Genomic DNA, 27567 nt, shown 5'->3' with positions numbered 1-27567 from the left:
CAAACAATGTTATTCACAGATGTGCAAGATTTGTTTGTTTACTGTGATTTAAAAACTTCTCCATAGTTTCTTGGCCTAAAAAGACACATCAAAGGTGCTCTGTTTTCTGCGATACAGTCTTTAGGTGGGGAAATAGCTTCAAGTGTTTCAGCTTCCCATGTCTCAGCAGAAAGTTTGTCAGGATGTTTACCACTCATCTGTATTGAGTACAGCCCTTCTCCTGGAATTCCAGTGCTTGTCCAGTCCTTCAGTCTCCAGCTGTATTCTGTCCTTATTTTAATCATTCTGTGAAGTGAATCCTGGTGGAATGCAGAGATGAGACTCTAGAAGGTCAGAGCCCTCTGAGCTTTTCCTTTTCAGATTTCAGAGAAGAAGGGGTGGGGGGTAAAAAAATTCTCAAGCTGATTTACAGCAGCACCCTGATAAAAATCCCATCTAGGCTATTTTTTCTACTAAATCACAGCTTTTACCAGAGAAGCCACATTTAAAAAGCTGTGATTTTTCTGCAACCATAAAACAGGATAAAATACTCATTTTGTTTAGCCCTGAGCATGTAATCTCAGTTAGATCAGATTATAAATACTACAGCAGTCAAACATGATATGGTCTTATCAGGAGTTATTCTGCTCTTCCTGATTGTTTTCCATTATTCTTTGCATAATTCTGTATAGAAGTTTTCATGTTGCCCCTTCACAAAGGGAAGCGATTTTGCTAGTCAGGATACTTGCTCTAATTGATACCGTCTAATTAACCAGCAATTTTTTCTTCCCATATGGCAGGTATCGCCTGGCCGGCCTCCCTGGGGAGTACCAGTATAAGAACATCACCAGTGCAGAAATTAACTACTGCTTAGTGAAAGACCTGATCATTTGGACCCAGTATGAAATCCAGGTGGCATCGTACAACGGAGCCGGGCTGGGAGCGTTCAGCAGACCTGTGATAGAATACACTTTACAGGGAGGTAAGCAGATCGCACCAAGAGGTCCTTTACAGCTACCATTTATAGCACCTAACAACCTGCAAAATGAACGGTCATTTCAGTCAAATTTGACAGACAGCTTGGGGTAGGAAGCACCTACAAATTCCAAATGCCCAAGCAGAGATGAGCCAAGCTTCTGCTACTGTCTCTGCTGTAAAAAAAGCTCGGAGTGAATTCAACAATGATCCGTTTTTGTTGACCCTCGTGATGGCACATTGCCACACTTGCAGGGCAGAGTCAGCTGCATCATAAGTAATAAATAGAAATGCTGAAGAGAGCTGGAGTCCTGTGGAATGGATTTATAGGAGGTGTGACAGGCAAGGGCTGAGGTTACTCTGCTGGGAGAGACAAGGCGAGTATGGCAGGGAATTGGGTTTATCGTGGTCAGGATAGGTAATATGCTGCATATGCAATATAGGAGACAAAAGCTGAGTAAAACCAGCTGCACTCATTCTGATAATCACTCAACACCTTGTTTTAGAAACATGGAATAAATTGTAAGGAAACTGTAGGGAGAAAAATACAGCCCGTGGAGAAAGAGTGTTTTGTAGCCTTTCAGGAATGGTGCAGGTATTTGCAAAGAGGAAGATAAAATGATCTTTAAACCCCTGATTTTCATGCTACAGCTCCTCCACACCTTTCTGGTAAGTGCTTTAAGCAGAGCATAAATTACATCAACAAAAGGATATGTAATTACTTTTTACAACCAGTGTAAGGCATGTTTACACCTCGAGATTGGTATAAAAATCTGTAGGATAATTAAGTACCAGGCCCTTAAAGCTTTCATATGCTCCCATAATTGCAGGGTTGTGCTGGATTCTGAGCACTGGACAGTGCATGGTCTCTACTTCATTGATCTTAAAACAACTGAAGTATTTTAAAACCTTTTGGATTTACAGTGCATCAGTTAATTTACAATCGGTGAAGAATATGTAGTTGTTTGTGAATTGTTGCTGGGAGTACATTATAACATGATTAGACACAGTTTGAGGTGGAAGGGAGCTCTTTAAGAAAAGATTATTCATATGCAACACTAATTAACCGCAACAATTAAAGAAGGAAGCTCTCTCTGTTTTGTCTTAGGGCATGTAAAACTCTCATGGTTTAGAGGAGTCTAGACACACTCAACCCCTTTCTAGAAATATTTATCACAGGCCTTGAAATGTTTTCCTTAAAGTCTTCTCCTTGCAGCCAGGATTAATGTTTTGTATCCCACTAAAGACCAGATCTCTGCTGAGAATTGCTTTGCACACAGAATTTGAATCCCTCTCGTGAATATGCTTCTAATTCATTACTTTGTTTATTAGCAGATTTTAAGCTATCATAGCACCTCAACCTTCCATCTCTTAAGGCTCAGGTTTGGACATCACACTCTTTCTCTTAAACTTTGCAACTGACTCTAATTTCCCTTGATATTATGTGCTGTTATTATCATGCTTTATTGATTGTCTGTCTGTTGCTGTGTATAAGGATATAAATCCTCTGTTATAAATTAAGTGTAGTCAGTCCTGCGTTCATATTAATCAGCAAGAGTGTTTAGACTGCAGGACAACCTGCAGTGGCCTGTTTGTCTTTATGAAGTTCCTAAATGCTCAATGGTAGGTAGACACAGAAGGAAAATGGGATATTTCTTGTTTATATTTACATCAATATTTAATAATAGCAGTAAATAACTACTTCACGGCTGCTGCTGTCTCCAATGAGTGCCATGCTGGGTTTCTGTGCAAATCACCTAAGGCATACAGTCTGCTCCAAAAGAAAAAAAAGTTTGAAGCCTTTTTGCATTTAGAATTGAAAAGAGAGGCTGGTTGATATCAGTATCATTTGAAACTGGATTAATGTCAAGTCTCCATCTGTAAGGTGCTGCTGTCCGGAACTCTGCTCCTTTATCTTGTAGCTGGTAAATGACAGGAGAAGCCAATAGCTGTTTCTTGCTCTGGAATGCCCTTCTTAAACCAAACCAGCAGGAGTAAGAAAAAAACCATGTGTAAAACTGCCTTGTAAATCATATTCTGATTTTAATATGAGCAGAGATAAATGTCAAAGACATACACTCCCATCCATCCCCCTCTCCTACTACCACCACCACTGCCTCTATTCTGACATGCATTAAATGATGTGAGCTATGCTGGCAAGAACCTGTCTGTCTGCAGATGAAAAATACCTGGAACACCTCATATTAATCAAGTGTGCTATGCAGTCAAAGCCTGGCAGGAAATGAGCACTGGGAGCAGATCAACCCATTGGCAGGAGCAGATCAGCACATTGGCATCTTTGTCATAGGGAATATTGACCGGCCTTAAAAGCGGTGGATTTATACCAGAACCTAGTCTATTAATCCCTTATTAGTCCTCTGGCATTGCTTTAGCCACTGATAACTAATCAGCTACTCAAAGCTCCTTGAAAATCACCACCTTCTAGAATCCAACCAAACTCACAAGATGCTGAAAGAGCTAAACTTGTAGGGGAAGTGGCACATAATGTCAGTGAGATAAAATGTCAGGAAGACTTACTGGCAGAGCACTGAACATCCTAGCACTAGGGTCAGACAGTTTGACTGTCTTGAAATCTTGAAAGTCTTTTCAGAGTGATATTCAGCCTAATCCTTTGATGCTCGGTATATATAGGTCTTTCTTCATCAGAGTTTCTCCAGCTGCTTCTTACTTTGATGTTACTTTTCACAGAGATTTGTGCCAGCCTTCTGCATAGGGCAATTTTTACTTGTTGAAACAGTGTCTGGCAGGACACTTTATTGCCATATGAAAAACTGAAGTTTCCCAATATCTGTTCATATAAGAACAGCTTTGTGAGATGTATAAACATCTCTCTGGATGATGACATTGTTGTCTGTGCTCTGTACTATTGGACATGTTAACCCTCTCCTGCAGGTTGATTTGATATTATCTCAGTAGCATGAATACATCTGAAGTTCTCTCTCTGGAAAACTCCCACCACTCCTTAGATTTAGACAAGACAAGGTTTGTAAGTAGAGATACAGCTTTCATTCCACTGACATTAACCCACTTTTGTTTCTAGTTTGCTATGTATGATGCATATCCCTAAAGCCAGTCTTACATGCTGAAGTTCATAGGTCTCAACATGTAGTTTGATATTAGGGCTTTTTCTCTTCTTTGCTGTCCCTGGGCACCTGGCAAGACCAGGTCCTTCCTGAATAAAAGTGTGGGAGACTCTCAGCCTAGTGAGTCTTGATGGTGTGGAGAGACACGCAAAACCAAGATGAGTTTGTTCAGCCAGGTCCAAAGTAGTTTCTTCCTCAGGCAGTAGGAGGTGAATCACAGAAATTTATAAGACTGACAAGAGCTAGAGCAAACCCAGTTAAGTGAGAGCTTCCTGCTTTATGTAGGAAATAATCTTGAAAAAGGAATCTCTGAATAAGGAGTGTCCTCTGCAACCATTCAATTTTATCTCAGTGAGAAGAAATTTCCCTTAGGCTTCCTTTGCAAAAGCATCTGAAAGATCCAAATTTGCTTCCTTTGGGGAACTTATCAACAACCTTGGAACGTCCATGGCAATTTCAGGGCCAGCTGCCTCTGTGTGGAAGCAAGCCGAAGTTGTAAAGTTGTAGCGGCTGGAATTTGTGCCTCAGTTTTATCACTGTTAGGTGTCATTTACCATCTGATTCTATCTTCTGCTTTTTAAATGACAGAAGATGCTGACAGGACTGGAGCATCTCTCTTATGGGGAAAGGTTGAGAGACCTGGGGCTATTTATCCCAGAAAAGAGAAGACTGAAAGGGTCTTATCAATGCTGATCAATATCTAAAGGTTATGAGGATGAGGCTGGGCTCTCTTCAGCAGTTCCCAGTGACAGGACAAGGGGCAGTGGCTACAAACCAGAACACAGGAGTTTCCACTTGAACATGAGTCCTTGTTGATTCTATTCTATTCTATGAGGAAAAAAAATATCTTTTCTTTGAAGGGACTGGAGCACTGGAGCAGGCTGCCCAGAGAGATTGTGGAGTCTCCTCTGGAGAGATTCCAAACCTCCCTGGATGCATTCCTGTGTAACCTGGTCTAGGCCAACTTGCTCTAGCTGGGGGGGCTGAACTAGATGATTCTCAGAGAAAGAATCTGTGCCTCTGCAGTGGACTCTTCCCACTGCTCCCACTGGGGTTTTGCACAACTTAGCACCCCAAACAAGCACACTAAAGGAACAATCAAATCTTCACACAGAGGAAAAACCTACAGTTTCCCCAGCCTGCCTTACCAAGACATGGAAGATGCCATCTCAAAGGTCAGGAGCTCCAGAGGAGTAGGAGACTTTTCTACAAGCCTTTGTTGAAGATCTGTGTTTAAGACCCACAGTCTGGGTGCCAGAATCTCTGTAGGGTTTACATGCTATCTGCACATAGCTAGAGACAGAGTAATTACATGTACACATGCTTAACCTCAATGCCTTCTCTTCTCTCAATTATCTCATCAGCAAAACCCTTTTAATGGCTTTTATCTCCAGTGTTTCCATGACCTTTTCTACTTAGAATGCTGTACATTAACTTGCAGTCTGGGGTGCTGAGCTCTTAACAGGTTTTCAGCTGTGTGAAAGAGTTGGTTTTGTCTGACCAGTTTGATCTCAGGTGGGTCTTCACTGTGAGATGGTTTAGGAGTGCTTGCAAACATGATGAGGGACAGGTTTAAGAAGTGAGCATGTTAAATACTTGGGGATGACTCTTGAAACACCTGCTTGGCCCTAGTAGCTTCTGTGCTGCTTGACAACAAGAAACTTGTAGGAAGAGGATGGCTATCTAGCACTAAATAAGGAAATCCTTTCTGTGGACAGTCAGAGATTCAGTATGATGGTCTTGGAAAAGTATTTGAGTTTTGAAGTGACCAGGTCAGTTCTGATTTAGCTTCTGTCAAACTTCTTTTCTTTTTTTAAAGGCAAAACTGTTCAGATAAAACTGTAGGAAATCTTTGAAATCAGGACATAAAAGTAGAGCTTTACACTGGCACTTTGAAGTAAATTTGAGATTATAATGCCAATATTTTACTGATCAAAAATGTGTTATGTCTTCTGCGGTATAATTAAGCTTGTGCATACCAGATGGACCATGTTCTTTCCATCTTTTAAATGCATTCATTGAGATGCAGATGTTGATTTTTCAATAAAGATGTCCAAAAGGGAATTGGTAATGTAAATTATTATTTTCAAAACATTCTGAAGGGTTTCATGGTTTATGGTCATAATTTTTACCATTTTTCTTCTTGTAGCAGGTACATTTTGTGCTAGGATGGTTTATTGTTGTTTCAGGAAATTACTCCCTAATGAAAGAAGAATATTTCCCTCTTTAAAAGAAATAAATTACACATTAGGTTATCCACATTTCTAGAACTGTAGTAAACCTACCCTCAAGTGCTTGCCTGAACTTCTTTGAGGACTCTAAGGACTGTAAATGAAAACTTGGAGCTTGCTGATGCAGAGTTCTTTCCTCTCTTAAAAAAAAAAAAACAAAAACCAAAACTAAAATTGCCACATTTTGAATTGTATCTAAAAGACTCATCAGCCCCTTTGAGCGAAGTCCTCGTGATGCTGAAATCACTGGAAATTTGCTATTCATTGTACAGCATCCATAGGATCCTCCACTAAAGGAAATAATGCCCACAGAAGTGGAGCAGCAATGTGCATGCTAATCTGGCTTGCAGAAAAATGATACAGGCAGGGGAGTGTCCTGCTGGGAGAGCTTATACTTTTAACTCTCAGGTCACACATAGTTTTCTGTGCTCTGGGCAAAACAGACTCTTCCTACCATTGCCCAAGTCCTTAATTTCCTCAAGTGTGGCTGTCAGTGGGCAGCCCATGGGTTATGTATAGATTTTCTGTACAATATCTGTGTTACAAAATCAACCTGGCACTTAAAAATAGAGTTGAAATGTAGCAGTTCAAGAGAAGGAAGAGGAATGAGTGGAGACAAGGATGCTCAGCTGATTTAGCCCTCCTGACAGAAGGAGATTAATCTATCGATATCCGGGTGACTCTGATAAGAAACCAACTTGAAGGATTCTAATACAATCTGCTTCTGCAATAACAGATCTCTAGCAATTACAATATCTGAATGTGCAAATATGCAGGGGGGGGGAAAGAAATCTTAGTCACACAAACCATTAATTATACAAACTATTGTACACACACTTAAGAAAAGCACATTGAAGTAGACCTTGTGGCTCTCATAATAAACAGTAAGAAAAAAATACATTAAGTAGGGGACTGTAGCCAGAGCAGCTCATTCTGACTGTATATCAGGATGATTTGGTCAATCTCTTAACTGCAAAAACTTTATGATGTCTACAGGTCATCAAGAGAGTATTATAACCTTCCAAAAGCATACAGGGAGTTATGGTACATGTCAGGAACTAGGACTCAGATTCTAATGGCAATTTAGAGTAGTGTTCTGGGTTTAGAACTCAATAGTTATGCATAGTACATAAATTTTGACAGTGAGTTTTAAATTAGGGCAAATCTATCCATTTTCTCAGGTGAAAAACCAAACCAAACAAACCACCAAACACGTGCAGAGCTAAATTTTCCAGCTGTGCCATTGTCAGCGGGGAGTTTTAGTGACACAGGGCATGGAAGTGGATGTTCTTGTCATTTGAAACCTGACATCTTGGAGGATTTCTCCATTTTTCTGTGTATATATTTCTAGCTTGTGGATGTCTTTGATAAGGGTATTGCTGTCCTAGCTGTGTTAGCTGCAATCTTACTGTAGCTTGTACACCAGCTAAGAGTAATGTTCCTTTATGTTTCTTTCAAACAAACAGCTTTTAGTGGAAAATGGAGCATTTTTACGTGGTGTTGTGGTGTGTTTTGTTTTTTTTTAACTGAATGTCTTGATTTCTTCTCCACACAAAAACTCATAATACAAAAGTACCTTGAAGCTTTAAAAGTTTGTAACCTGCTTTTGTAAAGTATGGAGCAAGCCACCGTTTGTTGCTGGTGATTGTGGATACTTTCGAGAAGCCTAGGTCGTTGGGTTTGGGTAGAAATTTTCCCTCGGATGCAGAAGGAGGCTTTAAAACTCTTTGTGGATAGTTCCTCTTTCACAGAACACACATGACTGCCAATAGTAATATATTCAAAGCTTTATGGAATTTATTTTCTAGGATGCAGAGGGTCTTAGTCCATTTTCATCCTCCAGTAGCAGTTTTCTACTAAAACTTACAATAAGCTTGGTGACTTCAGAAACACAGATCTGCCTATCAATATTCTTTCCTCTGAGAACTATAGAAATGACAAGCAAAAAGCTGGAAAAAAAATGCCTGGAAGGTATTTGAAGAGATGTTACATTAAATGGCAAAATATTTTAGGTGTTATTTTGTTGTTGTTTGAAGGCAGTATGCCTTTATGTTGTGCGCTTTCTTTTGCGTTGAGGAAACATCTGCCTAATTAAATACTTGGCATAAAATGTTTATGCAACTTTTAGTAGATTAGAGGATGTATTGGCTCAGAATATATATAATCAATTCAATATACATGAATGAATATCAGAGCAAGATAAAACAAGAGCATCTCCAACTGCCAAGAAAAATCTTTATTGCGTGTGATATGACTGGTCCTGATTCTTTAAGCAGGAGTAAATAATAAACAGATGCTGTTGCCAGGTTATAATTCACAATTAGAACTTTAATTGTGCATACTCGATGTTTGCTTGTCTGAGCTGGGGAATTGTGCCATATTAAAAGGCTCAAGAAATTTCTTTCTGAACCTGTGCATTCTCTATGCAGTCATGGGTAATTGAAAGAGATGTGTTCACCTATCATTACCTGCTTTCTGCCTCTCTGAGAAACTCATGTGTGGAATAATAAGCTGCAGGAATCATTTCATCCCCTCCCCTTGAAAGAATCTCCAGTACAGAATGAGACATTAACCCAATTACCCATTTTCCCCCCGCCAAAAAAATCATTGCTGGTTCCTGTTTCACAAGAAGTGCATGCTTTTCTCCAGGTTGTTGTTATTTTGTGCCTCAGGAGTGACAGTCGATGGGGTTTGCGTTCGTCTTTCTCTTCAGTCCTCTCATCCCTTTTCAACTCTGCTTTCTTTTGTTTCCCTCTTGGCTAACGGGAGCAGTGCCCACAGCTCCACCGCAGAACGTGCAAGTCGAAGCTGTGAACTCCACAACCATCCAGTTCCTCTGGAACCCTCCACCCCAACAGTTCATCAATGGTATTAACCAAGGATACAAGGTAAATAGGAATGAGATTTCTGGGGTTTCGAGTAACATTTGTCTTGCTACTCCTGGTATGTAACACTCAAGAGCTGAATCTAATAATCTTGACTCTCCAAAGTGGCTGTGTATTTTCAGGGGTGTAGAGTAAAATGAAAAGGGGAGTGAGCAGTTGTTGGTCCTAACATTTGCAATTTATGTAAGTTCTGAAAAGGGAATATGTCATAGGCTAGAAGTCATAAGATCTTTGTCATTTCCCTGGAGAAGTTCCAAAGCCAAAAAGTAGCTCACTGTCAAACAGTTTGGAAAATTGGCAGGGGAGATATATCATTGTGCCACTGAAAACCAACCTCGAGACTTCTGTTTGCACTAATGCAAAATTCCCATTCATTTCATTAGGAACCAAGACATCACACCGAATATTTGTCTTGACTTGCCCACTGCGATGATTTGGGCCATATAAGAATGTAAAATTTGTTAATCATGCTGATGACACAGAGCTAGCATGACAAGCCCCTGCTGATGGGGCAACTGGCAATATCTATTAGAGTACGCAGAGTAGAGAGTGCTTAACAGAGCACTTGTTGGTACTTTGGCCAGTGGAGTGTATGCTAAGAAGATAACTGGAGTGGTTTATTTCTGTCTCTCAGGAAGAGCTGCTTAATAGAAACTCCTTCAGTGGTTTGGCAGTAGGGGCATACTAAATGCAGGGTTTGAAAACATTCATGAAAAGAACAAAAAGAAGCCTTGTAAGAAGCGGAGCAGGAGGAGGGAAGACTGCTATGTTTTGTGAGGGAGGAGTAAGGTTGATTTAGGTGTTGGGTGAAGGAATGTTGAGTGGGCTGAGAAAAGTGTGCAGTTCAGAAGCCAGGCTGTGAATTGAGAGATTGTAGGTGGATTGAAGTTTCAAAAGAATTGTTCCTTATCTTACAATGTGATGGAGAGGGAGAAACAGAGGTATGCATGGGAGTTCTGGTGGTTTTGCCCAGCTCTCACAGAGAACAGGGGTGGCTTCAGAATCCCACTGCTGCAATACTATATACATACAGAATGTGGATGTCTGTTTTCCCCCAAGATGGAATCAGCTCTCCCAACTAAGTGACTGACAGGGCTGCAGGAGTACCTCCTGAAACCTCAGTAGAGGAGTGGTGCTTGGCTTCCGTCCAGACTCTGGAGAATAAAAGCACTTTTTTGGGCTCAGTGGACTGCAGTGCACTGTAATTTCCTGGTGCAAGTCCAAGCGTGGTGAGCTCAGTCAGATTTGCCAAAGTCTATTTCAGGTGGTTTTTTTTTTATTCCTCACTTTATTCAGAGTTTCAGACTAAAAATCTTTAAGTCTCACCATATAGCTCCCTCTAATTTATGTTTCAGTTTCTTTAGCAATGGCATAAAAACAACTAAAATTGTAATTTGCACCTGTTAGGGGTCAGCAAAAACTTTTGGATACCTTTGATTGTAGTAGACTGCAACAGCTTTACCATTCCTGTCTCTCACAGGGATTGTCCATTGCAGTGCAAAGACCTCATGAGAACATTTCTGCCAGTTACTTCTACAGCGTAGAGTGTAAATTACTAATAGTCAAAGCCTGGCCTTTGACTTCCTCAAGGATTAAACCCATTTTTTCCTTTAACTGACAGAATCGTTTACCTTTATTTTCTGCACGTTTCCTGAAGAACTTGCCAGGAAATATACTCAGGAAAAGAAAAATAAAATAAAAGAGACTTTCATTCCTCTAAAGTCATAAATGCCAGTTGTAATCCCCAAAGGTGATTTAGAAAAGAAAATAAAACTTACTATCCCATCAAAGATTTTTTCCATTTTTATCCTTTCTTTGAAATTTATTTGCATTTCAAGGAGTTGTAAAGTGCACCTTTTCAAACAGGAAATATTCCTAACAAAATTACTCCTTCTAGCCCTCTAACTGTGCTCTCTGATTGTCAGAAGCTAGAGACACTTGGCTAAATGTGGCAAATATGGCTCATTAATTTCAGGCATCTATGAGCCTGAAATCCATGCAGCTAACCTGATTTACACAGATATGAGCAAAGCCTGGAATTGTAACCTGCTTCTCTAAACCACACGAGTAAGGACTTTTTTTTTTGGACAAAATTAAGATTTCAGAAGCACTTTAAAGCTTTAGGCTCCTAAACCATTCTGGCAATTTCCAAAATGGTTTTAGAATTTCAAAGTCCTTTGCCACAAATGAATTTTTTAAGCCCTCGTGTAGCTACCCACACATAAATTACTCCGCTCTAAAAAATATTGATCACCCGGAAGATCCACTGAGATGAATGAAACCTGGGAGAACTGAGCACATCTGACAAGCACACTATTTTAAATGCATGGAGATGTCTTCAGGAGTCTGATTTTTTGGGGACCCAGGTGTTGAAAATTGCAGTAATGATCTTTACAACCATTTTCTATTCTTTCTGTAGTTCCAGAACCACTTGAATCATTCACAGTGTGGATATCCCCAAACCACTCAACACTGCTACACTTAGCCTGTTAGGCTAGGCTGGGCAGTGGGATTCTGGGGGGCCTGTGAAAGGGGAAGAAGGATGTGTGTGTGTCACTCTTTTTCCTCTTTGTCCCACTAACCTGCCCAGACAGTGGAAATTTTAAGGAACCCCAGAATGAGATAAATTATCTCAGAGTAGCACTGAAAGTACATTTCTTCCTTCAGCTTCCTTTCAGCAGCAGAAGCTGTCCAGGCTGGTCAGAGCAGCCCAGAGAGGCAAAAAATTCATGTCATACAAGTAATAATGTGCAATAATTTTGGCAGTGTTCAGCAGCAGACACTGAGAATTGCAATACCTCCATGGTATCAGAATATTCCCCATCAGCAGTGAGTATTATCCACATCCCTCCAGTTATCATAGTAAGAGTGTTATATCCATCTGTTCAGCATCAGAGCTGACAGTAGTTTAACAGCATTGCTTGGGTTTTTACAATCAGATTAAGATGGGTTTGGCAGCCAAGTGTACTTTGATTCCAAATAGACACAACTTCTAATGAGAGCTCATCCATGTTTAACATCTCCAGCTTCTGGCATGGCCAGTGGACGCTCCAGAGACTGTGACTGTGGTCACCATTGCTCCTGATTTTCATGGTGTTCACAGCGGCTGCATCACCAACCTGAAGAAATACACAACTTACTACACATCAGTTCTGTGTTTCACCACACCTGGGGATGGACCACGAAGCACACCCCAGCTCCTGCGCACCCTTGAAGACAGTGAGTAGTCAATGCTGGTAAAGAGAGCATCTCAGTGCCTGGAATTTGTGTGGTTGGATATTGCTAATTTGGAGAATTACCTTCCAAAATGAAAATTGCCAGACTAGCTCAGAAGGTTCTGGAAGCAAATGGAGCTCTATTTACAAGCACACTACAATCTAGAAATCGGAAATGCAATGAATATGTACAAAATATACAAGAGATGTACTATATATATATTCTCCTCTCCCTCCCTCCCTTCTCCCCCCTCTCCCTCCCTTCTCACAGTTACCTCTCCCAGTAGAGATACCCCAGAAGAGAGAGAGAAAAGTTGCAAGCAGAAGTAACAGAAGATGGGAAAAAAGAACTGTATATGCCTCTGTCCTACATTCCCATTAGCTATCCAATGAATTATATAGACCTTATTATTTTCCTTTTGCATCCAATAGTCAACTATTTCATGTTCACTCTTTGCAGTCAGGGACTAGGCTAAAGAATAGAACAGAATTAACCAGGTTGGAAAAGACCTTCGAGATCATCAAGTCCAACCTATCACCCAACATCGTCTAATCAACTAAACCAATGCACCAAGTGCCTCATCCAGTCCCCTCTTAAACACCTCCAGTGATGGTGACTCCACCACCTCCCTGGGCAGCCCATTCCAATGGCCAAAAAAGTTCCCCCTTCAAACTGTAACAGGTATCTCGCCTAAGATTTTTTAATCTGGGTGCTGAAAAATTGACTTCATATTCACAATCAGTTTGTAATCTCTTGTCAAGATACTTCACATCAGGGGACAACCCCAGCCAGTTGTCTGTGTTTTCTTTCAGCCTGTGGCAAAAGAATGATATTTGGCATTTTTTCCACTATGAACTAAACCTGGGTGTTTGGGGTTTTTTTTGTTAACATTGGCTGAGAGCTTCCTATTCTGGTTCAGCTAACACACAACACACTGCTGATGTCTGTGAACCCTCCTGCTCTTCAATCCATATTCAGGCATCCAAATAAATGTGAATTGATCTTCTGAGGAGCTCAGCACTGGGACTTCCTATGGAGGTCAATGATTAATTTACAATTGTTTCCTTCTGTTATTCGGTAGATTGGAAGTGGCTGCATCTGTATTATGTTGCAAGTGTTTGGACAAAAGAACCAGGATCATAACAATGCAGTAACTTCTATTCTGCAAAAACTCGAGTCAGGATGAAGTAAAATGAGCTGGATAGTTTAGCATATAAATTACTTTCTGCATTCAGAAAATGTTTTGGCCTCTGTGGCTCCTTGGAAGTGTTTGCTCAAGACATTTTTGGGACTAACGAGTCTGACATGTGTCTGATGCTGATAACAACTAAACTGCAGTGACCCTCACAGACAACTGTGTGTCCACAGTGGTCATGACTCTGACCAGTGCTTCGGTATCTTCCTATCACAGCACCTCAAACACTGCTGCATGTTTAGAAATCCAAATCAGAATGAAAAGAAATGCCTACTGCATCCATTAAGATATTGGGGTTTACAAATACTACTTTGCATTAATAGGAATTTTGAGGTTAGTCAGAGTTCCTGTAAAGGAAAATAATTAACATTTGCAGGAGGGAATCTCAAAGTGCTAATCCAGTTTTTCATGAGATACTCTTGGAAAAAACCCATGAAAATTAAATATTTTCCTCTTTCCCCCCCACCTTTTGTGGTTAGTTTCCTCCATAGGAAACTGTGTCCCAGGAGCAGATTGTAGACTTAAACCTTTGCTTGTTAGATCACAGAGATAGCAATTAAACTGCCAGAAATCTGTGAACCATTAATATGAACTCAGATTCGTGTATCTGAGTTTAGTTAAAGCAAAAGGCATGGAGGAAAGAGAAACATACATTAGATTTCTGTGTGTAGTATTAATTCTTCTTTTCCTGTTTTCCTAAGGAAATGAAGCTTTTGACAATGTAAATGTGTTCAACTGTCTGTCTTGGGTCCATCTGTCTTTCTCCCTCCGACATCTGAACCCCATGGATAATTTCACTGAGTACAGAAGAGTAAGAAACCAAAGAGATGAGACTCCTAAGATTTTGTGAAAATTAATCAGCTGGGAAGAAGAGACTATTACTATTTCTGCTGAAGGAAAGGCTGCAGAAATGAGCCTCAGAGACTTTGCACAGTGAGAGAAGGGGTGCAGTCAAGAAGTTGAGAGTATCTTAGGGAGATATTGGGGAACTTTTGCCATTTTAACCACAAGAAAATTCCATCATGAAACATAAAATGAGAGAAAGCCAGGCTTGTATTTTGGAAAACATTTTAAACACTTCTGGGTGTATGCAGCTGTCTGCTGCAAGGAGCCTCAGCAGTAGAGCTGAGCAGGATTTAGTATTATTTTTTTAATCCTTCAGAATTGCTTTCCTTGGTTTTCATGGTGACTGTGAAGTTAAGTGCAGGATGGTGTAGGGCATCTTTGTGGAGAAGTCATTGAATCTAAGTTGCTTCAGGATTTATGGAGCTAGGTTGGGGGGGGAAGAGTCAAAAGGACTCATGTTCTCAGGTGATAATTTTCTGTCTGTATGGCAAAGTTAGGCAGTCCTTTGGGGAAAAAAAAAAAAATGCTGCAAACAGATCTGTTTGCTGATGAACTGTAGGTCAAATCAAATCTGACATGCAGTCAGAAGCATTGTGTCCTGGCTTGGAGTAACCCGCAGCTGTTTTTCATTATGACACTGAATTGGACTGCAACTGCAGGAGCTAATTGGAGGAAGCTTTGTGAGAATGCAGTTTGCACGTCTGCAGATACGCGGTCTGAAATAGTGCATAATTGCTGTGCTCTTGCTGGGTATTCCTGAGATCTCTACCAGATCAGCAGTTCTTTCTGTAATGTTCTGTCTACTAGGTACTGCAGGATGGATTTGGAAATGTTCCTCACTAGGCTTGCAGAATTGCAAATGTGGTTGTAGCCGACCTGCTGGCGGGCTTGGGGGTTTTGTGGGTTGTTTTTTTTATCATAGCTGGAGGGGAATGAGAAACTGGACTAAAGTGAAGAGGAAACAAAATATGAAATTGCAGATGAGAAATTGCCAACTGATGTCACTGGAGCTGGAGGATATTCGGGCAGGGATCCAATGACAGAAGCACAGTGAATATAAAGTGAACAAAAACTCCTTTTTCCAGTGCATCGATTGAAGACAGAACAGCAGTTGGATCAAAAAAATCAGTCAGGATGTCTTCCTTGAAGATCAAAATTGAGGGAGGATGGCATATTCTTGACAGTCATTCCATTTTATGCTCTTTCATTGCACACTAGGGAGCTGAAATTTTTAAGAGCTCTTGAGCTACATCATAAAAATCCTTTAAAAAGTTTCACACACTTGTATTCATTTTACAGAAGACAGTTGCCATTATGTTAGGGGGGTTTAGAGTTGGTTTGAGAGAATCTACCCAAGCAGTGGCTTGGTGACTCTGTCCTTGCTTTGACCTTGCACAGGGAATAGACTTTTCCCAGGTGAGGGGGATGCTGGTGGTGTTGCTACAGACCTAAGGCCAGACAAGCTACACGCACAGCAGCACAGGTAAACACCACACACTGTCATTGAGGTAAAACAGCAAATGCAATTGCTTCCAGGACTGCCAGCTTGATTGTCCTAATTAGATTAGATCAAGAGGAGAGGCAGAGAACAAGTTGCGTGCAAGTCTCCTGCTGCCACTCTCTTTAGTCCTCCGCACAGTTAGGATGATGACTGGGTAAAATAATTTATGTGATGAGAGCCAGAGCGCTTCTTAACACCTTGTGTTCTCCCCTCTCCCCTGCAGCTCTCACTGATGTTTCCAGCAGGTTTCTCTTGGCCCCAGCTGAGTATTTTATTTCCTCAGCCCTAACCTTGCCACAAGAATCAGATCAAAAGTAAGTGGGGTTCTCCTGTTAACAGATTTGCTTTTCTGATTGCCAGAGCCAGGAGCGGTGGGACACCTGAGTTTCACTGAGATTCTGGACACGTCTCTCAAGGTCAGCTGGCAAGAACCTGTAGAGAAAAATGGCATCATTACAGGCAAGTATCAGCTGCTATCTCCTTGGGTTTTTTTAAGTATGTGTCAGGTGAAATGTATCATTGCAGTGGAAAAATATTTGCGTAATAGAGCATTTAGGGAGAGCTGGCTACTGCGGGCACCGGTTTCCTGGTCCCTCTTTTGGGTAATTGAAATGTCAGCTAGGGCATGTTACAGCAAGTACAGGTCCAATTACTGGCAGCTCATGATTGTGGTCACTGTAAAGGCAGTCTGTGATAGAAATCAGCTCCCTGTGGAGTTTCAGGTCTTGTTAAATCCTCTCTGACCTCCACCTGCGATGCTAAATTTCTGAAACTTTGTAAGACAGTGTTTGGCCTTTGCCCCAAAGGTGAGGGCTTCCTGCCTGGACTTTAGAGCTGCAAAATCTAGATTGGCATTGCTAAGATCTGCAATCAAGAGCAAGCCTGAAATCAGCAGTATCCTTCATCTGTGATCAAGTGGTCTGGCTGTAGACTGCGTGGCAGAATTTGCATGTCATTACTTAATTTTGTATAGACCATCAGAAGGGTTCAGAACTCTCTTGTTTCTCTTTGATGAGCTTGCTGTTTGACAAGCTATTTATCTATTTACTGTATGCCACTGTAGATACAACATCAGCAAGTTCATTATTTTTTCATAAAGGAAGCTATAAATAGTTGAGGAAAACTCTAGTTCTTATCAACAGAGGCAATATTGTTTTCAGATGGGAAACTATTACAGCTGCACAGGATGGGCATTCCATTTTACAAAGGCTTTCAAGGGTCTGAAGTGCAAGAAAGCAAGTTTTAAATTACTGGAGCTAAAAATCATAGCTGGGAAGGGCGAAGATCTTTTCACATGGATCAAAATATTTTGGTTTGGAAGCATTGACAGTTTAAATGTGTGTTTGTTTTGCTAGAATGTATTACAATTTATGAAAACCATGTACATTTGGGGGAGTTAAATATCACCAGGATTTCTGGCCCCTGAACATTGAAATGTTATATCAGTCCAACTTCCTGAAGCATTTTAACCTTGGACAGGTCTAATAGGTCTGATAGGACTTGCACTTGACAGCGTTTCTGTGTATCAGCAACATGCACCATTTGTGCATGTGTCTTCCATGCTGTTTATAGGAAATGTGGAGTCCTCACGCAGATCATTTTATACCTTTATACCAAAGAAACCTTCCTGAGATATGCATTGATTTAAGTGGTTTGAGGACAGCAGCTAACGATTTCTGAAAGCAGAGCAGTATTGATTCAGTGAAGATGGATGAAGAAGGATGTTGACTTGCTGGAGCGTGTCCAGAGAAGGGCAACAAAGTTGGTGAGGGGCTTGGAACACAAGCCCTATGAGGAGAGGCTGAGGGAGCTGGGGTTGCTTAGCCTGGAGAAGAGGAGGCTCAGGGGTGATCTTATTGCTCTCTACAACTACCTGAAGGGGGGTTGTAGACAGGCAGAGGTTGGTCTCTTCTCCCAGGCAACCAGCACCAGAACAAGAAGACACAGTCTCAGGCTGCACCAGGGGAGGTTTAGGCTGGAGGTTAGGAGGAAGTTTTACACAGAGAGAGTGATTACCCATTGGAGTGGGCTGCCCAAGGAGGTGGTGGAGTCCCCATCCCTGGAGGTGTTCAGAAGGAGACTTGATAGGGTGCTTGCTTGCATGGTTTAGTTGGTTGGGTGGTGTTGGATGATAGGTTGGACACGATGATCTTGAAGGTCTCTTCCAACCTGGTTTATTCTATTCTATGGCCAAAGCTGTCAAGCCTGAGTGTTTAAATTTGGGTACCGAAGTCCGAGTCTAGCTCTCCCACACGAGGTGATACTCATCATTGGTAAGCACAAGGTAGCAGCACCACGCTTAGTGCTGCAGAACTGATTTGCTAGAAACAAGCTGCTGCTGCCTCCTAGAATGGGCTGAAATCTGGTGGAGCACAGCATAGCCAGCAGGTCGAGAGAGGTGATTCTACCCCTCCACTCTGCTCTGGTGAGACCCCACCTGGAGAACTGTGTCCAGTTCTGGAGACCCTATTACAAGAAGGATCTGGAGGTGCTGGAATGTGTCCAGAGAAGGGGCACGAGGATGAGCAGAGGGCTGGAGCCCCTCTCCTGTGAGGACAGACAGTGAAGGAGTTGGGGTTGTTCAGTCTGGAGAAAACTCCAAGGAGACCTTATTGTGGCCTTCCAGTATCTTAAGGGGACATACAAGAAAGCTGTGGAGGGACTTTTTAGGGTGTCAGAGAGGGGGGCAATGGAACAAAAATAGAAATAGGTAGATTCAGATTGGATGTTAGGAATAAGCTCTTTCCCATGAGGGTGGTGAGACACTGGGACAGGTTGCCCAGGGAGGTGGTGAACATTCTGCTAGAGTGTTTCAGTAACTGTCTGTTCTTAAAGGCATAGCCTAAAACTGTCACATGGTGGAAGCCTCATCCCTGGAGGTTTTTAAGGCCAGGCTGGATGTGGCTGTGAGCAAGCTGATCTAGTGTGAGGTGTCCCTGCCCATGGCAGGGGGGTTGGAACTGGATGATCCTTGGGGTCCCTTCCAACCCTAGCGATTCTATGATTCTAAATATTACATTTGGGGCAAAGTGTTTCAGAAAGAATTAACTCAAGGTCTATTGTTCATGAAGAAATATCAATGTTAAAATGCCCAGCAAAGTTTACAAGTGGGACAAAAAACCTCCAAAACTATCCTTAATGATGCAAATGGCACTTGGGATAAAAGAGGAAAATAGCAAAATTGGTCATGCCTTGAGTACCTTAGTGGTTTATAGAGGGCTGCTTGGAGATCAGAGTGCTTGGGGAGGTAATTATTCATCATTTCTGTTCATTGATATCTTTACTGGACCTTCTTGTCCCTGCATCGGAGCTGGGAGGAGAAAAGCACGGCGGGGGGTGCCAGCAGCCAGCCTGCTCTGGGAAATTGCCCATTACTCTTGCTGTAAATTTCAGTGTCTTCCTCCTTCCCTCAGTAAACATTGATTTATGAGGACCTGGATGTAGACGGACAGTTTGTGATTGGGTGTACTGCTCTCTTGTAGAGAATTTACTCCAGATCAACAGAAAATTATTTCTGAACCTCCTCTGGTCATTAGTTTCCGTTAGGCAGCGTTTTGTGGCGAGGGTGCGGTGCCAAAGCACACAGGGAAGGCTCCGTGGCACCTTTCCTGCTCTCACACTGAAGCCAGAGGAAACACTCAGCCCGGACTCCCCTGTGCACCTTTCTGGCAGTGGCTGTGTCTGTCAAACAGCGAGCGTGTTTTTACCAACCACATGTCCTAAAGTTCTGCCCATCTGTCAGTCATTGTGGCTTAAGTGCTACTTTGGGGTACAGTGGATGTTGTTCCTCTCCTTCAGCAGTTTTTCGTCTCTCTTTGTTATGCATGGCTGCGTTTGGCTTTGTGTCTGCTCGCTGTGTGTGTGTCTGTGTATTTTCTGCTTGTGTTTTTATATATGGCTGGAACTTAACTGTGCTTTGGGGAGTGAAATATCCAACAGTAAGTGCAGCCTCTTTGCCTTTTCCTCAATTTGCATGTGAACTCAGGATTATTTTTTTTTCCTGGTGGACCTTTTTTTGAGTAAATAAATACACAGAGGCTGTGTGCCTCATGGGCAGAAAAGCTGGGTCTCATCCCTATAGTCACAAGGGAGAAGACATAAAGTGTTCCAAAAATAATCACCAACATTTGATGTATATCCAAAGCTTATCTAGATGGGAGAGAAGGTATCTCAATCACTTAAGAGTGCCTAGTGTGTGGTGGGTAAGACTTTCTGTTGTTCATAAGCAACAACTGGATAGAGGGAGCATTAAAAGTTCTCTGTTTATTCTCTCATGGTTATTTATTGCTTTGAGCAACTCATATTAATTTATTCTGAGGTGATACTCCTGTCAGCCCATGTGTAAGGTTCAAAGCAGGCATAGCAGGGTTGTCCACAGCTCCTGGGCAGACAGATGAGCCACAGCATGGCCCTTGCCAAATCTCTGTTCCCTCTGTGCTTGTACATGGACATTCTGCTGGCTGGGGACGTGGCTGCTGGGTTTGTGTCCTCTATTGGGAAGTGGGGAGAGGCACTACTGAGCCTTCCGTGGATTCCTCATTCTTCCACATTGCCCTGTCTGGAACAAATGGCACCCAGGGATGTTTGTGATGGCTCTTCTATTTGTTATTCTTTCATACATCCTCACAGAGCATCAAATAAAGTGGACAGTCCCCCTCTACCTTTCTGTTTCTCCTCTGTTTACAAAGGCAACAGAACCCTTAAGTTTTGTCAAATCTTCATACAAGTTGTACTCTTGCCTGTGCTTTATAAACTCCATAGGTAAATGATTGTCAGGTCTTTTCAGAGAGCATCAAAATGCCGTAGTGTCTTTGGGATTTTGCTAAATTACTGGATTAATTCCCATTCAGTAATTTACTTAACACTTGTTCCAGATGAGCATCCAGGAGTTTTTCCCCTTCACCTAGGAAGCACATAGTCAGACAAGTTGTTGCACTGTAGCTGAAATGGTTGAAGTGTCACCTCTCTTTAGCACTGCCCCCTCACCTAAAACATAATCAGTGACTATGTGAGCACCCTGAGCTCATTTTCATGCAAAAACAGTCAAACAGGAATCTCTGTCAGTGGTGGCAGCTAGCGCCGAAGGAAGAACATCTCATACCTCTCAGACTCTTGCTCAATGTTTGTCTCATTTTGCTTTTAGCTCATGAGATCAAAGAATCACTGAATAGCAGGGGTTGGGAGTGACCTCTGGGGGTCATCAAGTCCACCCTGCCCCTGCTAAAGCAGAATCACCCACAGCAGGTTGCCCTGGATCACAATGTCCAGATGGCTTCAGAATCCCACACGGGGAGAAGACTCCACAACCTCTCTGGGCAGCTTGCTCCAGTGTCTGTCACCCTCAGAGTGAAAAGGTTTTTCCTTATGCTCCAGTGGAACATGTATTTTACTACTATTAATTGATTTATAATGTTTTTAAATAAATAAAGGAGGGAGGAAAAAAACAACCCCTTAAGCCCCCCAACTGCTCTGAATTCCTCATCTTACATGATGGGAACAGGAACCCAGTGGGGAATTTCTCTAGACAGTGCACGGTTCACTCAGTAGGGTTCTTTTCTGTTAGTCCTTTTCACTCACTTCCATTTCACAGTCATTCAAGAGCTATGTGTATTTTTTCACCCCCCTGAGTCAAATCACAAAGAAAGCAGCAATCAAGCAAACTTTTCAGACAGGCTCTCTGGAGACTGGCACAGCGAGGTTCAAATAGGTTCAAACGAGAATAAAGTGGGACTGGGCAGAAGGGAGGACAAGCAGTTGTGGAGGTAAAATTGAGCAAATCAGACAGGAGAAAGTTTCAAAAGTTCTTGGAAGGCAAATGGTTATAAAAGCGATGAAAAGGAGAGCCTGGTTGTGATAGAAGAATACCATGGAGGTCAGGGCAAGTGCAGGTTTGGACAATACATTGGCTACCCTATGGTTCTCAGAGAAAGAATAATGATTCACCCTGCTAAAGGGTTTGTGTGAGGAACAAGCAGTGGGGAGTAGAGGTTTTTCAGTTCCTGGAAGATTCCCACAATGTTTCTGCCTGATTTTATTGTCATATTTGTAAGGATTTCTAGATACAGAGCAGTGAAGTTTACTTCAGCATGGGGAAGGGAGTGGCTGTAGTAAGCAGATACAGATTTTTAATTAAACAATCCAGCTGGGGAGAAGATGTTCTATTTTCCAACATTTCTTCCTATGTGCTTCACAGAGCTCACAGAACAAAATCCACCCTTCTGCAAGGTTTCCCAGCCATTTAATTGCAATCACTGTGTCATTGCAACAAAGATTCTGAGAAACCCTGTGTCCTCCTCCATCTATGATCTGTAGTCTGATGGGCAGATGATATCCCATGGAGTACCTGCATAATTTTGCTATTAGAAATAACAATATTAACAAAACACTGGGGTATTTTAGCCAGTCTATTTCAACCTCTTTTTTTTTCCTTGCTTATAAACAGAGACCATAATGAAGTAGAGTAAGAAACAAGTCATGCCATCACTAGAATAGGATAGAATAGAATAAAATTAACCAGGTTGGAAGAGACCTTTGAGATCGTCAAGTCCAACCTATCATCCAACACCATCTAATCAACTAAACCATGGCACCAAGTGCCTCATCCAGTATCTTCCTAAACATCTCCAGTGATGGTGACTCTGACACCTCCCTGGGCAGCACATTCCAATGGCCAATCACTCCCTCTGTGAAGAACTTCTTCCTAACATCCAGCCTAAACCTCCCCTGGCACAGCTTGAGATGGTGTCCTCTTGTTCTGGTGCTGATTGTCTGGGAGATGAGACCAACCCCCACCTGTCTACAACCTCCCTTCAGGCAGTTGTAGACAGCAATAAGGTCTTCCCTGAACCACCTTTTCTCCAGGCTGAGCAACCCCAGCTCTCTCAGCCTCTCCTCATAGGTCTTGTGCATTGACCACAAGCAAATCACAGAACTGTCAGGGTTAGAAGTGACCTCAAAAATCATCCAGTTCCATACCCCCAGCCATGGGCAGGGACACCTCACACTACATCAGGTTGCTCAGAGCCACATCCAGCCTGGCCTTAAAAACCTCTGGAGATGGAGCCTCCACCACCTCCCACGCATCTTGCAGATGCACGAATTTAACAGTCTCTGGGTTCTTGTCTAACTGTGCTTCAGAAGAAAAACTAGACCCCACCACTGCTATGGCCCCCTGATTTCCTTGTAATTGTGTTTCAGGGTACCAGATCTCCTGGGAGGTGTATGGCAGGAACGAATCTCGGCTTGCCCGCACTCTGCCCAACACGACGCTGGAGTACAAGATCACAGGGCTGTCATCTCTCACCACCTACACAATCGAGGTGGCAGCTGTGACCGCAAAAGGGAGCGGATGGGTCACATCCTCCACCATCTCCTCTGGTGTACCCCCAGGTTGGTGAAACTGCAGGAAACAGATGAAAGTTGCCTGATTGTTCATCCTTTTATGTTCCGGAGAGCCCAAATTGCTTTGGCTCAGTGACAATAAAAGCGGTTTTATTTATAAAGCATTGGGCACAGTTTAAATTTAATTGTTAGAAAATATGTTCTATTTTAGTATGTTCTAAAACATATTGAGAAGGTTTAATATGTTCAGCAATCAAACATATTAACTGCCTAATCTGTATCTTAATATTATTGATAAATGTGAGTAAACACACTTGCAGTTGGAGATCAGCAGAGAGTTGAGGCAATTGAATGCACATACAAAATAACACCCCCCACCAAAACAAACAAAAAACCCTCACCAAAACCAACCAACCAACCAACAATAAAATTGTAGGGGTGGCAGAAGGAATGAATAAAGCAATAAAGTGAATACAATACAGAATCTCTTGACATTTACAAAGTGACATCAGAATGAAGCCTGAGACTGAGCCAATTGAAAAAGTGTTGCTTTGGGGGGAAAAAAACCCACAGAATTTGGGTGATGTTAAAAGGTAAAAGGTATTTTTTTTCATTTGTAAGTAGCATAGCTTATGTCAGCTGTGAGAGGGCACTTGTATAATGAAACTATAGCTCTTAATTACAGGATTTGGGAGTTGTGTCCTGAGGAAAGTTTGGAATGAGGTAGTCCTGTGCTGCACTAAGTTACCACTTGGCCACCTCTAAGTTAAGTTTTTTTATTATTGGGTCTTAAAATTCTCCCCTTTCCCTCATCCAATATTGACAGCAAACCAAAAAAAGCCAATTCATATCTCAACCAGGCAGTTTCAGTTAATTTACAGGTTCCAGAAATAGAATCTTCCAAAGTGAAGCAGGTAATGTGCATCACTGATGGTAATCCAGTTTCTCCCCTTTTTAACTTTTCTCTATATGTCTTGAAACATGTTTGCCTTTCTCTTCCTTGATCATAGGTAATTGTGACCATCTGTAGACCAGATCAATGCCATGCTCCCTGTTGTTAGCCAGATAACAGCATTATCCTACTTGGTCAGGGTTAGTTTATCGATCACAGTTCCCACAAATGTGAAGTAAGAATCAAGAAATATTGTGTGTCTGTGCATGCTTGAAACACATGCCAAAGAGCTGCTCAGTTTTTGCCTGTTGCATTTGCTCATAGCACAGCGTTGTGAATGATTGCTGATCATAATAGTCATTTCCATTACTTTTGAATCAGGTCCTATTGGAAATTTATTCTAAGCAATCTATATTTAATCTCTTTCTTGGGCTTGCTTTTGTTGGTAATTCAGATAATATTAAAAATGTAAATGCTATTGTAGGCTTGGCTGATGGGAGGCAGGGCTGTAATGGGGCTGCAGATTTTTCCTCATGGAAGGTCACTTTCTGTATTTGCAACATAATTAGTTGTGTTTTTTTTTTAATCTTCCACTTTATTCAGACATCTGAAATAGCCTCTGGAACCCATAGGTTAACAATGAGAAGAGGGTAGATTTAGTTTAGGTATTAGGAAGAAGTTCTTCCACATGTGAGTGGTGAGGCACTGAAACAGGTTGCCCAGAGGAGCTGTGGATGCCCAGTCCGTGGAAGTGTCGAAGGCCAGGCTGGATGGAGCTTTGGACAACATGGTCTAGTGGAAGGTGTACCTTCCTCAGTGGCAGGGGGTTTGGATTAGATTATCTTTGAGGTCCCTTCCGTGATTCTATGGATAAATCACAAAATCTTCCACACAGACTACCCAAAAATGTGAGTGCTTTCTTCTTGTTAAAGTTGTACGTGCCCTAAGAAGTAAGCAAACATTGTTGTCATTTAATTCCAGAGAAGCAGAAGTAGCAGTGGAATTAGGCAACTTGGCCAGTGACTGGCAGACCTGGAGCTGGGAAGTACCCTCCTCCTGTGCTACCACACTTTGTCAGTTGTGCACTTTCTCTACATTAGTAGCTGTAATTCTATACAGGGACTCTTTCTTTTCTGTTTGATCTGTGCAAATGTGGCGCCTCCTCAGAGCAGCAGAAATAGTGATGCCGTATGTAATACTCTGCCAGAAATTAAACCCAACCCCACAGCTATTTGCTCTACTGTAATTGTTACCAAGGTATTTTATATGCTGAAACACTGAATGTCAGCCTCTCATCCCCATTTCTATTTCTTCAGAACTTCCAGGTGCTCCATCTAACCTGGTGATTTCCAACATCAGCCCGCGCTCTGCCACGCTTCAGTTCCGGCCAGGGTACGATGGCAAAACCTCCATCTCCAAGTGGATAGTTGAAGGCCAGGTATGTCCCTGACAAAAAAAAAAAAAATCTAGAAAGCTCTTAATGAAGTTTCTGAGGGGTTAAAAATAGTCTAAATAGTGAATTGTTGTTTGCATTACAGTTTTTGTTTAACTGTGAATCAAAAATCTTCATTAAATGGACTGGTGATAGCTATTCAGGGGGGTTCTGGAGAGGACAGAATGCAAGGGATCTTCTGAAGCTTAGCTGAGAAATGCATGCTGTAACTTCTGCTCAATGGAACAAAATAAAAATATGATATGTAATATATATGTATGTGAGAATGCTTATCCTTTAAATAATCCACATGGATTTCAGTAAAGCAGCTTTGCTTCAGAGGAACACCAGATGTGTCATAAGCAACACATACGGCAGAGCTAAGTCCATCTGTTTCTTTACAAAAGGATTTGAAACCTGCTTAGGTTCTGCTAGGTGTACTTCCAAACCAGATGCAAACCTGGCAATTGTTATCTGAGAGTCAGAAGTGTAGAAAGAATTCACTGATACCATTATTCATGAGATTGAGTGTATTTTTCTGGCTCACAATGGAATATACTGAGGTTTTCTATCTAGGCCTCTAGATATGAATCGGATGAATTCTCTTCTTCATCAGCTTTAGACAATATCCCTCTTTCTGCTGTCATTATGCCTTGAAGGAGTTATATATTCCTCATTTGTTCTCCTGACAGATGAGCTTTGCTTCTTCCTTTCCACCCACAGATCTTTATAAATAATATAATCTGGTTTTTTTAGACCAAATGTTGGACTTCTTAAATCACCATCACCGCTCAGACATGTTGATACAATCACTTCACTTAGTAATGAGATTGTTGTGAACAAGTTGGTACATTCTGTACCATTTACATACACATTATTGCATGCTACAGAATTAAACACTCCAATCCTATAATACGATGGCTTGGCACATTCTGAGAAGCATTTCTGTGCTGCAGCACCACATTGATATTTCTAGGAATTTGTTAATTCTGAGTTGCAGAGCACCACTGAAGCGAAATACAGTTGAATGCTTTAAAGCTGCAGTAGTAATTACCATGAGGTTCATCTGCATCCTTGAAGAGCCCTGGTTACAAATAGCGGTTGAAGGGTTCGCGGTGTGTAGGGAGGGAAGAGAGAATCTTTCTTGTTCACAATCCCTCACCAACATCTCATTCATTGCACTCCTGGATCCAGGAATATTTGCTCCATTTGGGGAAGAGGTGCAGCCAAAGTCTTTGTGGAGTCTGGGTAGTTCTTCTCACCATAGCTGCTCTGCAATTTTCTTCTGCACCACACTTCAGTGTTTGGAGCAACAAATGTTGCTCCAAGTGGATTTATATATAAAAAAATTTCTTGCTCACATGATTAATAAAAATCTTTTCAGGATGCAGAGAAATTGGTGACTCCTTAAGGATATAGCAAATCCTGTTTCCAGGATGACAGTTGCATATAATCCTTTGTTGACAGCCCCTCTCTGCCAGCACTTTACTCAAACTCACTCTCTCTTAAAGTGCAATTTCACAGCACCTTTAGTCAGTCTAAACTAGAGCTCTCATTGTCCTGCTCCTGTTCCCTCTCCTCATCCCTATCAATTTTGATGAGACTTTCTAACTTCCTGCCTTCTGCACACAGTGATTGCCCACTGGAATGGGCTGCCTGAGGAGGTGGTGGGGTCGCCGTCGCTGGGGGTGTTCAGGGCGAGGCTTGACAGGATGCTTGGTTGTATGGTTTAGTTGATTAGGTGGTGTCGGATGATAGGTTGGACATGATGATCTCGAAGGTCTCTTCCAACCTGGTTAATTCTATTCTATTCTATTCTATTCTATTCTATTCTATTCTATTCTATTCTATTCTATTCTATTCTATTCTATTCTATTCTATTCACTGATTCTGGTGTGATCATACCCAGAGCTGCTACGAGACTTGATTCTGGCAAGGACAATGACTTTCAGACAGATCAACTGCACAGG

At 41.8% G+C, this 27567-nt stretch overlaps 1 protein-coding gene across 2 annotated transcripts in view; it reads left to right on the top strand.

Moving 5' to 3' along the window:
- Positions 1 to 27567, top strand: part of SDK1 (sidekick cell adhesion molecule 1) — a 443236-nt gene that overhangs the window by 318378 nt on the left and 97291 nt on the right. For both annotated transcript variants that reach the window (XM_054180334.1, XM_054180333.1), the window contains 6 exons: positions 780 to 961; positions 9062 to 9177; positions 12201 to 12393; positions 16293 to 16391; positions 23130 to 23321; positions 25482 to 25603. In XM_054180334.1, coding sequence (XP_054036309.1) covers positions 780 to 961; positions 9062 to 9177; positions 12201 to 12393; positions 16293 to 16391; positions 23130 to 23321; positions 25482 to 25603 — 904 coding nt within the window. The remainder of the gene's footprint in view (positions 1 to 779; positions 962 to 9061; positions 9178 to 12200; positions 12394 to 16292; positions 16392 to 23129; positions 23322 to 25481; positions 25604 to 27567) is intronic.

Source organism: Dryobates pubescens, chromosome 4 (assembly GCF_014839835.1).
Source record: "Dryobates pubescens isolate bDryPub1 chromosome 4, bDryPub1.pri, whole genome shotgun sequence".
Lineage (NCBI taxonomy): Eukaryota > Metazoa > Chordata > Aves > Piciformes > Picidae > Dryobates > Dryobates pubescens.
The sequence above is the reverse complement of the archived record's forward strand: the minus strand, read 5'-3'. Positions and strand labels throughout refer to the sequence as shown.